At 33.2% G+C, this 17,584-nt stretch overlaps 1 protein-coding gene across 4 annotated transcripts in view; it reads left to right on the forward strand.

The window, feature by feature from the left end:
- LOC118185112 (uncharacterized) overlaps positions 1-17,584 on the forward strand; it is a 254,232-nt gene that overhangs the window by 58,145 nt on the left and 178,503 nt on the right. For all 4 annotated transcript variants that reach the window (XM_085809298.1, XM_085809300.1, XM_085809301.1 and 1 more), the window contains exon 6: positions 4,484-4,640. In XM_085809298.1, the coding sequence (XP_085665424.1) occupies positions 4,484-4,640 (157 nt within the window). The remainder of the gene's footprint in view (positions 1-4,483; positions 4,641-17,584) is intronic.

Here is a 17,584-nt window from a genome sequence, read left to right on the forward strand (position 1 = left end):
AAGGATGCATTGAAGTTTGCATTGCTCAGGATTTATACAAATCTGTTGATACATTTTGAAGCCACCTTCTATTTTCTAAATAGTAGCAGGATAGAGAACAGGTCATCTTGAACCACATCTCCGTTCATCAAGCAGTCATTGAATGAAAACCCTGATGATGAAGGAGCCGAAGCGTCAATTATCACTCTTAACTTCATTGTATTGCTGTCCGCTCTATAAACACCATGATGAGGCATTATGTATTTAGGAGTCTCCAACACACTCTGCATTTTTTGCATATGCCCTAACGCTTCATATTCACTCATGAATTCACAGCACATCCTAGACATGTCAGAGGTTTTTGTCTAGTCTCTTCCACAAATTTAACCGTTGTGTGGCCAGTAGCGAAGAGTCACCCAACTGAATGAATATCTTGCCTTTATGGTAGAATCACTACATATCAATCCTCGATATCCTGCTGATGTGTTTTCACAAAATGATCCTAACATTCTATTTCTTTATTTTTTATTTTGAAAGACTATAACAGACTCAATTTCCCCCAAAACTTGATTAGTGAAATTAAGTCTTCTTCGGCTTTCATAAATTCATATTGTGTGGATTTGGACCAAAATTTACACCACCAGCAATGTATCCAAACACAGAATTCTGAAAAGTTAAATTCGAATGTAGTGGATGAATTTGATCAGCCTTCAATAGTTGATAAAAGCATTCTGCACTTAACAAGGTATCTATTTTCTGTGGTTTATTAAAATGTTCCGCTAGTTTTATGTTTTGAGAAAGCTGTGAAAATGAAAAACTAATTTACTGGTACTAAATCATTAATTTTAGTTACAACAAAGAATTCAAGAGCTCTGTGGTAATCACGCTTGTTTGATATTACAGGAGTAAGCTTGAATTTTACAGATAGAGCCATTTCATTTAAACATGAAATTCGTTATTAATTTTATTCCGAAGTTATTAGCGAAATCAGAGGTAAAGGAACAACACTGACTTCCACTGCCAAGAAAAGATTGACATGCAATAAAATTCCTTCAAGAATCTTTAACTTAAATAATAGCAGTCGATAATAATACGTCCTTTGAAATCACTTGGGAAGTCTGGTGTCAGCATTTAGCTTCAAATTGTCTACTGAAGGGGATTCAGAGTTATAAGCAGGTATTTCCTCCCTCCACACACAACCTAGTATGGTAGCAGATGATTTCAAAATATCCTGATTGGGGAAATGCAGCAAAGTATGATGAGTTTTCATGCATTTTGGACTGCTAAATTCCGAGTGACATTTCTTTGTAGAATGAGTCGGATTGAAAACCATGCAATTAAAACATAATTTATGTTTCTTAACAAATTCAAGACATTCGCTTACAGTCATTTTCAAGAAAGAATTACATTTATATAACTTGTGAAAATTGTTACTCTTACAACAAATACATTTAAAATCTAGATTTTTAACATCTGACACCAAAGCAGTTACCTTTTGAATAGGTTGACTCTTTTTTACATTTACATTAGATGACTTTGATGACTGCAAAGTTCCAGCATGTTGTTTTAGAAATGTAATAAGCTCAGGTAGTTTAGGTAGCTCATTTGTATTCAAATCTCCTTTCCACTAAAGATGAGCAGAAACATTTAATTTTTGCAGCAAAATATATGCAAGAAAGGTTTCTGAGAATCCCTCTATCTTTTGGTTTAAAATTTCCAGAGACCTTGCACTTTCATTCGCTGTGTCCACTAATTTTAAAATAGAAGACGAGCTCTAATTTTGTATGGGAGAAATTGATATGAAACGCTTTATCTGAGCAAATACCTGTTCACATTTATTGGAGTACCTTTCCCCTAAATTTTATAGTCCAAGCAATTTTATAGCTACTGTCAAAAATTGTGATTGACTGAATAATCCTAGCTGCTTCGCCATGAAGCGATAACTTCAAATATGAGAGCTTTTGGGAATTCGATAATGTATTATTATGAATACTTGAAATGAAAAGATCCCGAAAGCTTAACCAATCTTGAATATTCTCATTAAAAGATGGCTAGTTAAATTTTATACTTTGTGCACTGGTATTTTCAATCTTGCATCTTTAACACTAAGTTTTGACTTTTGACATTTAACTTAAACCCATAAATTATCAATGTTCTCTTGAATAGTTTGCTGTTCAGTTATATATTTATCAAAATCTTTTTTCATAAACTGCTTCAAATAAGTTATTAAAAATATCTGAACACTCATTGTTAAATTTTGCACGTTTATTTTCAAAAAGTTGTAGTTGAAATTCATCACAAGTACATTTTTCAAAATCCGAAGTAGCTTTCGTTATACTTGATTTAAAAATTCTTTTGTTAATTAACAATGCCTCCATATTGTAAAGCTAATTAATAATACAGAATTATATAGACAAAGTCACTTACCTCCATATGAGGTAATCCAGAGGAAAACTGCAAGTGCTATTCGAAACACATTAGTTATGATGAATTCCATATAGCATGTCACACTTTGTATAAATTTAACAACACTTCAAGTTTTAGCTTTTTATCCACAAGCACTAATCTTCCTACTGGGTTGCTAGAATCACAAATGTTTGAGAATAGAATTTAAACACTCAAATATTCATGGAATTCAAACACTAAAATGAATGGATTGTAGATTCTTTATTACATCTGTTAACAGACATTACACACACACACGCACGCACGCACGCACACACACACACGCACGCACGCACACACACACACGCACGCACGCACACACACACACAAGAACTTACATATTTGACTCGGATGGACACTCTTGCCATCCACATCCACATACATATAATTTCACCAACCTGAGCTACTCACTCGATCAATGGCCGCTAGCTTTCCACGTCGTTCTTTTTTTTTACTTGTGGTTGCCAAATCACTCTAGTTAAACATTACTCTTATTTAGATCTTGGCATCACTTCACTTCTGCCTTAACACTTTGTATACGGTACACACAGGATTTGGCAGCATGATGATGAGCAGTAAATGGGTCATTTTGGTGTTGGCGACAATTTTCAAAATCGTGCCAAAGCCGTAGCGAGTACTAGGATTTTATCACAAAACTTTTACTTTCCTTTTAATAAATGCCTTATTTGTCATTTTGTAATAAAATAAAAAAATAATAATTAATCATCTATGCTAACCATTTAATATCCACTATATTCACCAAAATATCGCTGATTATTGTAATTCAAGTTTTAAGCAATTAACTTTATTTTAATGTTATTCGTATCATTTAATGTGGCTTCTTCCCTCTAAATTTATTTATTTATTAGTTAATAATACTTTTAAATTTCATGCAATTTTCTCTGGCATAATCCTGAAGGTAATTCTAGCAGTATGATGACATACTATCACGAAATTTAATGCACATATTTTTTGCTTATATGTGCTGCTAAATAAATACAAAATGCCTGAATTTATTTAAAAAATTCATTAAATAGATTTCTTTCTTTTGTATAACTGCAAAATGTCTTCAAAAAAAGACATTTTTTAATCCATATTCTAATCTCAATCTTAAGTGGAGAAAATAACTCCCATTATAGTTAAAGTAGTAATGGTTTGGTAAATTGGAAAATTTTTTTACTTTCAAGTGGTACGATAATTAATTTACCTCTCAGGATAGCCGATGTGCCCTACATGGACAAACTGGATTAAAAAAAAAGCACCTGAAAAAGTCGGGGAATTTTATTCTCCTCTTTGAGTGGCAACCCTGATGTAACTTCTGTATTCACATTTCCTGAGAAAGAAAATGAAGTTTAGTCATTGTCTAAAATATCTGATGCATATTAATCATCAGATATTTAGTACTTGCATGTTGTCCTAATGACCATGAAGTCATGGAACCGTAAAAGTTGATTGAGATTCTGCCAAACTGCACCAGTCATTCCTGTGGAATTGTAAACTACACTTCCATCTGCAATTCTTGCAATGAAACACTTGTTCATCACTTCGCTTCTTCCCCTCTTAAAAAGGCTTTCATCGACTTATACTACAATAGTTTGTTAGACTGTCCAGTTTTTCTGTAAGCTGTGTTTAGAGTGCTATGAGTACAAACTTCCTGCAGGTGGTTGTACCAATCTATTACTGTTTTGTCAGCCAGCTGTTTTTATGCCATTTAACTGATCGTTCCGTTGACCAACTATAAATGAACTGGAGTGCAGTCAAAAATTTAATTCTATAGCCCTCAAGCACATTCCCCTTCCCAAAAAATACCAGAACAGTTAATATTATATCCTCATTCATAAAAGCAAAAAATGGCTTATCTAGAACCATTTGTAATTACATCATACGAAAATGCAAAGGTTACGAGTATGTTTTGGTGTTATGGCTATCCATAAGTAATGCTAAATTAAGCTGCTTGGTAACAGTTTCATTGTCAACAGGATAATACATGAGTATCGATATTTAAGTAAGTTTAAATTGAAATTTGTACATTGTTTTTATATTGCCTTTATTCTTCTAGGTTGAATAGTACACCATCTTACAAACTGAATCAGAGTTCTAATAGTCAGACACGTTCAAATTCTATATTAATAAGCTATGTTCATGGTGAAGCTACTACTCATGCTCGGGATTTAAAAGATGAGCTGGTAAATATGGGACTAGAAAGTGTGTTTTTGGTAAGCTATTTATTTTATTAAAAAATTTTTTGTTAAAAATTCCTCTTGAAATCAGAACTTTTTAAGTATAAGACATGTGATTCTGATAATGTTTTACAGCAAATAAAAGTCAACTATGGCAAGAATATGTAATGGGACATTCCTACTTATAGTAACAAAGTAAAACCTAATAAAGATAATATGAAAGTAATCCTTAAAAGTCCTTACCTGACTTCTATTTTCATAAGTAGTCATAAAATGCTGTTAGAAAAATGTTTTAAATGATGCAATAATTCATATTTGAGCATTTTTAAGTTAACCAAAATTAATTTAATAAAAATCATGAAGTCTATCTTTTTTTACGTTCCTCTGGTCCTTATACTTACATTTAAGAAAATGTTACACTCATGATAAAAAGTAAAACACAAAAAGATGTGACATGTACAACAGAAGTGAGTGGGATATTTAATATAAAACTTTAGAAAGCTCTTTTGAAAACTCAGAGGTAATATAAAAATTGAAGAGCACTATTTAAATTTGTGTGTAACTGAAAATAAAATCAGTGAAGAAGAGGTCTCTGATGTTAATGGATTAGTTGACAAGCATTGATGTGCAGACTGCCATAAAAGTTTGATCAGTGCAAAATTTTTAAAAGTTCTTCATTTTGTGCCACAGAATGCAAATGGCAAGAGTTCATTGCAAATCAATTTTTAATTGAAAGAATCATACCATACCATTTTGAACAGAAGAAAAAATTAAAGATGATTATTACTTTTTTTTAATAATGAATAATCAAAACATTGTATTTCAAAAATTAAGAAGAAATTTCTTAGCTGCTGTAAGATCAGTTATTAGAAGCTTCAGCAATGAGAAAGGAACAGTCCTACAGTAACACATATGTGTAGTACATAGTAATGATAACAGAAAATAATTAATTCATGAAAATTAAACACAGAGTTTGATAATATTAAAGAAAACAGATATTCTTATAAATCAAAAGAAAAGCTGAAAATGAAAAATTCTAAGGTGAAATACATGTTTCCAGTTTTCAGCTTTTCAAAGTATTCTCCATGTGCGTCGAGGTACCGTTGCCATCATTGTGGCAGCTCCCTGATTCCTTTGGCATAGAAAGAACTTGGTTGTTGTAGCCACTGGAGGACGTCGTTCCACAGTACTTCATCTGTTATGAATTTCTTTCCTCCCAGATGGTCTTTAAGAGGTGCAAACAAATGATAATCAGTGTGGGGGGGGTAAATCTGGACTGTAGGGGGATGGGGCAGAACTTCCCAGTGCATTTCGGCCAGAGGAGTTCTTGTCACATTGGCCGTCAGAGGGTGGGCATTGTTATGGAGAAGACATTTCGAGACAAAATCCCAGGTCTTTTCTTGCAAATGGACTTTTGTACAGCACCACTCAACAATGTGGATTAGTATTGGACATTCATTGTGCTCCCTTTGTCCAAACAATCCACATAGATAACACCCTTCATGTCCCATAAGACACTTGCCATAATCTTTGCAGCGGACGGCTGCATTTTCCTTTACTTGGGCGGTGGGGAACCTTTATGTTGCCACTCCATGCTGCTTCTTTTGGTCTCTGGGCTTGAATTTTGCAACCATGTTTCATCACACGTGGTGACAGATTGCAATAATTCATCACCTTTGGCTCGAAACCAATTCAGAAGCTGTTCACACAGATCGTCATGTGTGACCACTTCTGATCAAATGTCAGCTGGTGGGAGAACCCATCTTGCACAGATTTTGTAGAGGTGTAAGTGGTCATGAATGATTGTCTCAACACTCCTGACATTGATATACACCTTGGCAGCAGTATCCCGCACTGTTAATTTTCAATCACATTATGTTTCCGCTACGCGGGACTTAACGTCCAAAGGGATAATTCTCAGAACTCGCACAATTCCAAGAAACCCACATAGCTAGGTTACCATTTTCACTTACTACAAAGACTTGAATGCCAAACACTAATCGATTATCGCTCAGATTGGGATCACATGAGGCTTCAGAAGCAGAACTTTCGTCTGATTGGTTGTCTCTACCCGGGACTGAGGTCCAGCCGAGACATTTTCGGTGAGGTTTGAAAAACTCTCACTTAGCCGCAACATTGTTTCCGTAGTTAGGCGGGTCTTCCCTTCAGGCGAGGCTCTTTTTTCTAGAAATCCTCCCGTTTAAATCAGTGCTACCAGAATCTCGTTTCTCAGAAAAGTCCCGTCTAACAGGGACTGTAGCCATGGGAGAGAACCTCTTTATTCGCTGTTTCTCAAGAATCAATTGCTCAACACGTGCAATATTCACTGGTGTGACTGCAGTCAGGCGAATGTGTCCATGCGTTTCATTTGTCACCAGCTCCTGTCCTTCGTGAAACTGTTCACACCATTCGTACACTCTTGTCCGTGACATCATTTGTTCGCCATTCTGTGCTTGCAGTCTTCTGAAAATCTCAGCTGGTTTAACTTTCTCCTTCACAAGAAATTTGATTATACACCGCTGCTCCACAGCCACAGAGTCAGTGCTTGCTGCCATGTTCGCTGCAACGGCTGTGCATGCGCCATATACATCATGCCAGGTGCTAGTTAACTCGAGAAGGAATACATTACGTCACCCGCAATTTTCATCATGATCCAGCTATTCATTGATTATTTACATAAGAAAATCCTGGTCAGCCTTGAACGACCCTTGTATTTACAATTTAAAAAATTACCATATTATGGAAATAAATTGCTATTTCAATGTTACCATTTTTTGCAGTAATATAAATATTTTTCAGCTCTTAAGTTCATACGTTCATTCAATTTAGCTTTGGTAATAAAACTCGAAAATGCCTGTAATCATAATATTTTTATGTTGAATAAATTCTAGAATAATAATAATAAGTAATGTTGCTTAGTTATGCCTCAAACCATCTTTTACTTTTTCATATTGCATCAGAGTAATCATTGCCAAAGTGACATATATAAAAACAATATTTGTTTCTGAACAATATTTTGAAGCAAGTTTGTTGTTTTACCATTAGTATAATTAATAAAGGATGCTTTGGAAGGGATATACAAGCATTTTACATCTTTGCTGCAAATTTCTCTTCCGAATGTACCAATTTTTTTTACATATTTCGATTCTATGGCTCATATTATGGTAGACTGCCAAGTTTGTAAAAATCGCACAAATAATTTTTAAAAAATTAGCTCTACAAATTTTAGCTCTTCAGTGTTAATTGAGTTTGATTTATGTTATTAATATCTCTTTTTTTTATTAAACTTTTTTTATTCTTCCTTTCACATTTTGAAATTTAGTTTCATTCCAAATAAAATTCACCCATTTTTAATTACAGTTCGAAGTCTGTTATCCATATGTCCATTATCCGGAATGATCTATAATCTGTACCTCAAAGCCACAAACTTTTTTTTTGTATGCTTTACGCATGCACATTAATGTGCATTTAAGCATGCGCATTGGGAGGATGTATCTCCAGATATGTTAAAAAATGCTTGGCATAATTTATGGCCAGCTACCATATTTCATGGTGAATTTATTCAACATAAAAATATTATGATTACAGGCATTTTCGAGTTTTATTACCAAAGCTAAATTGAGTATGATGAAGATGATAGCCATGAATTTGAAGGTTTACTGACATCACAAATTAAAGGTGAAATTTTCCAATTATTGGATTTTATAAAGAAATGTGGAGAAGCGGTAATAAATGAAGGTGATATAACAGAAGTTTTTCATTGCGACGAGAATTCCCCAATCATCAATCAATTAACAGATGGTGAAATATGTAGTATGGTTCTAGATCCAAAAAATACCGCTTCCGATAGTTGAAACTTTGTAACTGAACAAGAAATTGTCTGTTTATAGAATTAAAGAGAAAGTATTAGCACAAAAAATAAAGCAACTTAAATTGAAAGAAATGTTTAATAAAGTAAACAAATAAATATTAAGCTCTTTTTTTGTAAATTTTTATACCCTTTAGATCATACTTGCTCTTTATTTCATAAATAACAGTTTCATATTTTTAATTATGTAATTTATGCATACCAGATTTAAATTCGGAAAAACCCATTACGGACTTTGCACTGTATTTATTTTTAGAATTTGTATTTTAAAATAATTTTCGTAAATTTTTCTAAAAAATTTTGAATTATAACCTATACAATTTTTACTATCGTCTTAAAGTAGATGTATTTCTAAGCATACCTGTAAAAAATTAGTTTTTTATTCAAAATTTTCGAAGATGCACATGAATTTACATATTTGGGCATTTTGAAGTTTGGCATCTTGTTCTTAGCAATTATAACGCCAAATGTGGTTTATGGATTTTGTTGCAGTGAATTGCTACAACTATTTTTAACCATAAATTTCAAATAAATTATTAAGGTAGAATTCACTGTACGTAATTTTTTCCCTCAATGATGCGTTATAAATATTTATTAACACTGTATGGAAATCTATTTTCTTTAAATTATACATGATATTGTTCAAATTTTTAAAATTTCTTTCTTCCTTTTTCTTTTAAATATTTGTAAGTAAATTTTTACCTTCGCCGTGTTATCATCTGCTACTTTACTTTAACTTCATTTAAATCGAATTGTCTAAAACTGAGAACGTTCGTTTGATGTTTATTTTCACAATGTCTTTAAGCAAACAGAATGTTGGAATAGTTCTGGAACATTTCTAATATGAAAAATCATTTAGACAAATAGCCAAAATAACTGATCATTCTAAAAGCAGAATTCATTGCATTTGACGCAATTGAAACACATTAGATGCAACTGATATTATTAAAAAATTGACAAGAATGAAAAATTTATGGTAGTGTAACAATCAAAAAATCTTAATTTTTATGTGTCAGCACTGAAAACAATGTAGAAGGAAAGTAGAAAATTAGGGGAAGCAAAAATTTGAAGGATAATCTACTTCAAGAAATTTGAGTGTCCAAAAAGAAAACTCGTATATGTGTCCAGCAAATACCAGCAAATGGGCTTGTGCTAACGGAAAAGACAAAAACTATATTATTGTAGATTAAAGTGAAGAGTGACTAGTTTTTTGACTATATGGTTGTATAAATTTAAATTACATCATAGAACATCATATCGTATCATGAACGGAGAATCCCATGATTTCTCAGTTGAATTATTTGAAGATTCAAGAATTTATCCAGTGACGTACTTGATGAAACCAGTCTTTCCTTTCATCTTGTGCCTCTAAAGGCCAATAAAGGCTTGGACCAGATACTAATGAAATGGATTGAATTTGATTATTAAGTTGCAGCGAAACAGGGCTATTTGCCTACAAGGAGGGATGCCTTTGTGAAGAACTTTCTAAAGGAAACCAGCTCATATACACGTTACACATAGGAAAAAAAAAAACATGAAACCGCCCATGCAATCAGTCCGTTCGCCGGGATTCGAACCCCGAGCCAACTACCAGTGTTCAGCAACTTTACCACTGAAATGGAAGGCGGTAACTTTATTTAAAATGAATGTCAGAAATGCCAAGATGTTTCGAAAAGTTGCATGCTTTTTAATATACTTACAGAATGAAGAAAAAGAGCAAGCGATTAAGAAGAAAAAAAAATTTTTGAGTAAAATTTAGTATTTTTTATTAATTCAAATTTTTTAATCTTATGATGTATGATTCTTGCGATTTCAGAATTAAAATATTTGACCAAAATATGAATAACATTTTAAGATGTTAAATGTAGGATGATAAAATTGTCTAAAGCAATGGGCACAATGATAAAACTGTTTAAAGCAATGTATGCTAGTTATCCTAAGTTAAAAAGTTGGTTATACATCTCTCTTATTTATATATATTTTCTGAATAGCCCGTTGAAAGGTGCGTTAACTGTGCTTTACTGTATTTTCTCTTTTAATATATTCAGTTTTCAAATGCATTGTAGTGTGGGTCACGGTGCATTCATTTAAATAAAATCACATTCTGGAAAATTTAAATTAATAAATATATTTAAAATGCACAGTATGAATGAATAAATAGAAAGCTTTAAAACAATTATCTGAAGAGACAATGCAACACAAATAATTAAAATCCTTTGTCTGTTCCAATTTCCTCTGCATCCAAAGAAATGCCTTTGACTCAAGAAGGGTAAAAAAACCATTTAAGAAGTCAGAAGAGAGATTAAATTGTATAACATTATTATATATGGAAATACCTTGAATAACATCAAAGCTTCAAAAATAATTGGTGAATTTGTTAGCAGGAATTCTAGGGAAAAGTTATTAAACCTTTTATTTAATGGTTATCTAAATTAATAACCAATTATTTTAATTTAAAGAATATTCCATGAAATGTATTAGCAGTTTGATGTTTTGTTTTCTTTCCCAAAGAATATTTAGTTTTTTAATATAATTTGAATTTTTATGTATCTTGGTATGCAAAGTATGTAAGAATATTTAGAAATAAAAATATTTAGTTTTAGTTTTAATTAAAATGTTACTAGTACAAAATAGTTATGAGTATTTAATCATTTATTACTTTTCAGCACTAATTGTGATTCAATCGGTAAACCTGAAATCTGGTAATAGCTTGAAGGAGAGGTGTTACTTGAGAGAAAGTTTGTGATAATGAGCGATGACATAGGGCCTCGAAATTTCAGGATGAACTGAAATGGAAACCACAACATTTAAGAGAAAACGAGGTCACACACAAAAGAAAAGAAATTTTTAATAAATAATGTACCCACGTGGAAAGGGAAAGCAATCTGCAAGTCAATCTCAAAGAAAACAACAGAATTTAAACTTGGAAATGTGCTATTGCAATTTGAGAGACGCATCATATATCAATACCTCAGGTATTCAAGCTCTAAATAAATAAATAAATAAAAAAAAAATTCTAAGTTTAGTGTATTGTTTGAACCATCAGAGGGCCAGTACAGATTTTGGACAACTGGCCATGAAATATCATTCCATACAGACTGAATATTGCTGCAATTCATCACTTACGATTGTGCATAACTACTGCTGGCCAACATTCTAGCAGTCACATTCAACACGTGTTCTGTAGGGATTAAATCTAGAACAGCTGTAGACCATGGGTAAGTTAATGGTCTCGCAAGAAATGTTGAACAGTGCATATTATATGAGCAGTAGCATTGTCTTGTTCAAATATAGCACTTAGATTGTTCTGTATCAGTGTTAAAACTTCTTGTTCAAACTCTTCCTGAATGTAGCATTGACTGTTCAGAGAGATTGAGATTTGCTGAAGGCAGATGAAATGAGACAGCATTTTCACACTGTGATGCTGATAGTTGGGCTGCTATGGCACTTTCCAATAGAGCTGTTTTGATAGTGTATAGGCAAGCAAAGATCCGGCTGTTATGGACCCATTATATTGTATCTAGACTCGTTAATTGTGTATGATTGCATGATGTGACTCATTAACTATAAGTTTCTATAACTTACAATCTCATTACCTCTCTCTACCAATTGCAGCCTCTAACATCAGTAACAAAAAAATGAACAGAAATCACAACACTTAATGCTGAGCTATAATCTTTTGGTAGAGTAGTCATCGGTTAATACTTGCAGTCTTAAAAAAAAAATTAGGATGCATAGAAAAATTTAAAGTGCTACATTTTCTTCAAATGGAAAAATGTAGACTACCCAAATATTATAGATGAAAGCAAAGCTAATACAGTCAAAAGTCGTTAATTCGGACACCCATAATCCGGAATGATCTATAATCCGGACCTCAAAGCTAAAAACTTTCTGCACATGCGCCACATTGGCACATGCGCACAGGCGTTTTACGCATGCACGTAAGACCTTGACTACTGCGCATATGCGTGTGCGCAAGTGCAGAATACGTTTTTGCCTGCGCGTTTAATGTATAACGGACGGTGTAAGCTAAAATCATCTAATTATCTATTTCAGTTAATGTTAATGATTGCATTGTTCCTTAATCTTCGAATTGGATCCCGCTTATTATTTTTTGCAGACTGTAAGAGCAATTTTATAAAAGTAAACTTGAACTTTCGATTATGTCAAATAGAATTTCCGATGCTGGAACTTGCAAAGGATCTACGAAACGAAAGTATGTTTCGATGTCCAACAAACAAAAAGTGGAATTGCTGCAAAAAATGGATAAAGACATGAAGAATGTGACAGAGAGGTTAGTGAAAACGAAAAAATTTCGATTGACAAGTTAGTCGGTATTCTCGGCACAGCAATTAACGGGACTTGAACAACGGAACTTTGTAACTGAACAAGAAATTATGTCTGTTTATAGAATTAAAGAGAAAGTATTATCACATAAAACGAAGCAACTTAAACAACTTACATTAAAAGAAATGTTTAATAAAGTAAACAAATAATTATTAAGCTTTTTTTTTTTTTTTTGTAAATTTTGATATCCTTTAGATCATAATTATTCTTTATTTCATAAATTACGGTTTCATATTTTTAATTTTAGAATTTCTGCATGCCATCTTACGAGATTTAAACTGATGATCTATAATCCGGAAAAATCGATAATCCGGAATCGCCGAAATCCCGAGGAGTCCGGATTAACGACTTTTGACTGTAATTGGAAATATTTCATTTATTAAAACTGTTTCATTAGTATCAACTTTTTTCCCTTGGTCACCTTTATGTGGCAACTACAGTGTTGTAGTTTCATAAATTTGCTCATTTTGCTATTCTAAGAAATATATTAATTTTTTGTTTTGATTGTAAACAACAATCAAAACAACAACAACAAAGCCTATTTGTCAAAAATAAAAGTTTATGCACTCTGTATTCAGGCCCTTTAATGCATATATTAAAAAAAGTTATTAAAAATTTGTGGTATGAAAATTAATTGTAAAACATCTGACAATCCACTGTGTAGTGGCAAAATAGGATGACTTTATAGGTCACTCAAAGCAGCATTAAAAGCTCATAACAACCTAACCTGACGTGAAGCTTTACCAACTGTCCTTTTTGGATTACAATCTGCAATACAAGAAGATGCTAATATACAGTAGCAGAAATGATGTATGGACAACTTATAAAACTACCTGGTGAATTTTTCACAGAAAGTACCATTCATACAACCCGAGAAGCATTTGTAAATAATTTTAAAATAAAAATGGAATTCAAAAGACCAAGACGATCACATTACAAAACTTTGAAAAATATTATTGTTCATAAGGACTTAAAAACATGCTCTTATGTGTTTTTGAGACAAGACAGTAAGAAAGTCACTCGAACCTCCTTATGAAATGCCATTTTCTGTGACTGAATGGACACCAAAATATTTCACTATTGAAAAAAGGCATTGTAACAATTCATACGTTAAAACCAGCCTTTATCCTGGCAAACTAAAATGAAGATTTTCCCCATATTAAAAAGGATATATTGAAAGTAAATGGAGAAAATTCACCTTCTAAACAGTCTCAGAAAAATAAGGATTCCACTAAAATTTAGAGATTGAAATAAACTCTTACTAGTAACTTTCAGTTAAAATATTTGAACGTAGCTTAGTTATTGGTAAGAGAGTAATGTAGGAGTACAAGCATATTAAAAATTCTGAAAATGTGTAAATGTTAAATGTACTCGGATTTCTCTCTATGGCATCCAAAACATTATGTTCAATGGAGGACGTATGAGTCACTCGCAGCCTGCCCGCACTATGCCTGCTATCTCTTTTAGGCCCATATTCACATAAATTGTAATGCATGTTCGAAAACAGGTGGGGATCTGCTGTATCTCTGTGGTAACTATTCTTGATACAGTTGCTGAGCCGCTCATGCGTTGCCATCAACCAGTCAATACACTATTATGCATGTCTGCCAGTTTCCTTATCATATAACGTTGCATTGCTTCATATAACACTTTCTTAAGGCAATCACTGCTTGACCAATGAAAATCTGATATTTCCACTCCAGCATCCTTGTGAACAGAACCGCATAGTGGCATACAGTGACATTTGTGGTCAGGGCCGTTCTAAGACATTTGGTGCTGTGGACTACGAACAATAATATGCCACTTTTCATAGCAAAATGCATAGGAGGGTTAGTGGGAGCGGACTGACCAGGAACGTTTTACAAAAGTTTCAAAACCAGAAAAAGAAAATTCATACAAAAATTAAGGAAACTATAAACCTAAAGAAACTACACTGCTGGCTATTAAAATTGCAACACCTGGAAGGAATGATCTGATGAATGTCAAAATCACATGAAAGGAAGACGTTTGTTGGGATGTGCAAATGATTAGCATTTCTGTGCATATAGACGAGACAGGAGGGAGAAACGACATCAGAAACACTGCATAAAACAAAAGTTGTGTAGTGGATTTCTCATTTGGAAAGTGCTTTGTAAGGTTGGTGTTTGCTCAGAATATCATGTTATACCTTGAATAAGAGGAAATGCTTACCAGCAAGTTTCAAAATTCGATAGATGCAGGATCATTGCCTATCGAAAGTGTAGATTGTCGTTCTGTGATATCACTGGTCGCACTGGTTGACATCCAACCATTGTCATGCGAATATGGAATCAATGGATTGCTGAGGGTCAAACTGAATGACATGCAGGATTTCAATGCCCTTCCATGACTAATGCCAGAGAGGACAGACATATTGTGAGGTCAGCCCTGCAAACCCTACAACCACATCACGTACCATTAGTCAGGAAATGGGCATGTTTGCAGCACTGTGTACTATCAGCAGGGTGACCATTCCCTTGACAATGCAGCATAGAGAAAGACTGCAACTCAAGTGTGCCAAACAACAAAGCTGGGTACAAGAGTGGCACAATGTCTCCTTTTCAAATGAGTCCCGGTTCTACGTCTGACGGCCATTTATGTGTCTGGAGTGTCAGACCGCACTTCTCCTGCTTGCATTCAATATCGGCATAGGTGTCCTGCACCTGGTATGATGGTTTAGCCAGCCATTGGGTACATGAGACACACACATGTCTAGTTCAGATTGACGGTAATTTGACCATAGATGGGTAATTTTTGACATATTATGACCAGTAGTTGTGCCTTATCTTTGAGGTCCCCAAACATCGTGTTCCAACAAGATAATGCAAGATCACATGTTGCACATTATATTCTGTCCTTCCTCGATACACAGGGTATTAGATTGCTGCCCTGGCCTGCACAAACTGCAGATCTGTCACTCATTGAAAACATCTGGTCATAGGTTGCTGAGAGACTGGCCTGCCACCCCTTTCCAGCTAATATAATTGATGAAGTGGGGCATAGACTTGAAGTAGCAGGGAATGGGTTACCTATTTCTGTCATCCAAGCCCAGTTTGACTCCATTTCTAATGGGATATAAGAGCTGTTTTAGCTGCCAGGGATAACAGCAGTTTCTACTAATTTTGCACTCCTGAAAACCTCCAAAATGCTTACAAAGTTAATGATTTTGCCTTCATGCCATACGGTTTATGTGCAATAAATATCTTTTTTGTATTTGCTTTCCTTCATGGTGTTGCAATTGTAATGGCCATCAGTGTATATAAGCAGAAAACAAAAGCAACATGTATTTATTTCTTAGCTTTTTATTTGACAGATTGGTTAATAATATCACATAAATTTAAATTATTAAATAAGTCTCTCTGTATGGAAAAAAATAATCAAATAATTTAATTTACTTTTTTTCAAAGAAACTTTAAATAGTTTTTTGTTATTCTTTTCAGTGCTGGAAAAGATCTTTCATTGCTGCAGTTTGTAGTGGCAATAATACTTTAAAAAAAAAAAAAAATTGTATTGCTGTGGCCACATGAGGAAACGTAGACTCAATTTTCAAGTCAATTTTTATGCTCGTTTTGCTATTCTAAGAAATATAGTCAATTTTTATGCTCATTATGCTATTCTAAGAAATATAGTCAATTTTTATGCTCATTTTGCTATGTTAAACTAAGGTCCATTGCAATATACTTCCAAATAAATATGCATTTTTAAAATGAAGGTATTCTTCAATAAAATTATTTTCTAAATCTTTCATATATGTTTTATGCAACTCTGTAGCATTCCTTGTAATTTTGTCTTCATTTAAATTTTTTTAGATAGACCAGAAATTGTAATTTTGAATAAATGTCATCATAGACATACTTTTTCTTTTGTACTTCTGCTATATGTTCATTAAAATGTAACATATATTTATGCAGAATTTGTTATCAGCATCAAATTAAACTACTTCTGATGTATTTTCATCAACTTTTTTTTTTCTTTCACACTCATTGCATCTGGACAGTTTTATACCTTCAGATTTGTAGCATTTAAACGGTTTGTTATTTCATTTCAACTATAAAATTTTTTTCCAATGAGGCGTATAATCTAAGGCTGCTGTTATACATCCGTTTGTTTCGGAAGAACAACTTTTTGGAACAATTTTTCTGTTTTGTCACAACAGCCAATCGCCACAGATCACCTTGGGGTTGTTTTCCATTACAAACAAGCTGATTGGTTGAAAATGAACAACTTGCAGTTTTTTTTTTTGAAAGAAAGGGGAAAAAAATTGTGCCTCTTTCTTTCGATTATAAACCAGGCAGAAAAATTGTCTGAAACAGTTGTTTGTATGAAACAAATGCATGTGTGATATGGGCCTAATAATGCTTTCAACTGTAATATCTACATTTTGAATTGGTATATTAGTTTCATCTGTGATTTCAAATATTTCGTTCCAAGGGACTACCATAAGAGCAGTTTTGAGGGACTTCAACTCAATAAACAACTTCTTAGTTTCAACTTTTGTGGCAGGATTTTGAAATTCATCTTGGTAAATTTTAGGATTTTCATAACTAGATACGACTGAATCCTTTTTTGTTGACAGGTGATAATCAATTTTGGGGGGAACTTTAATTTTTCATGCATAATTTTTCATTTCATGGTTATCTTTGAAAAATTTCTCATGTTGATGTAGATATGGCAAAGATATTACATAGATTTTGTAGGAATAAAAATAACTTGCTATCTGTTGCGCAGCATTCTGCTACCAACTCTG

This window comes from Stegodyphus dumicola, chromosome X2 (assembly GCF_044657685.1).
Source record: "Stegodyphus dumicola isolate Sdum_Otavi_A_Nest chromosome X2, ASM4465768v1".
Classification (NCBI taxonomy): domain Eukaryota; kingdom Metazoa; phylum Arthropoda; class Arachnida; order Araneae; family Eresidae; genus Stegodyphus; species Stegodyphus dumicola.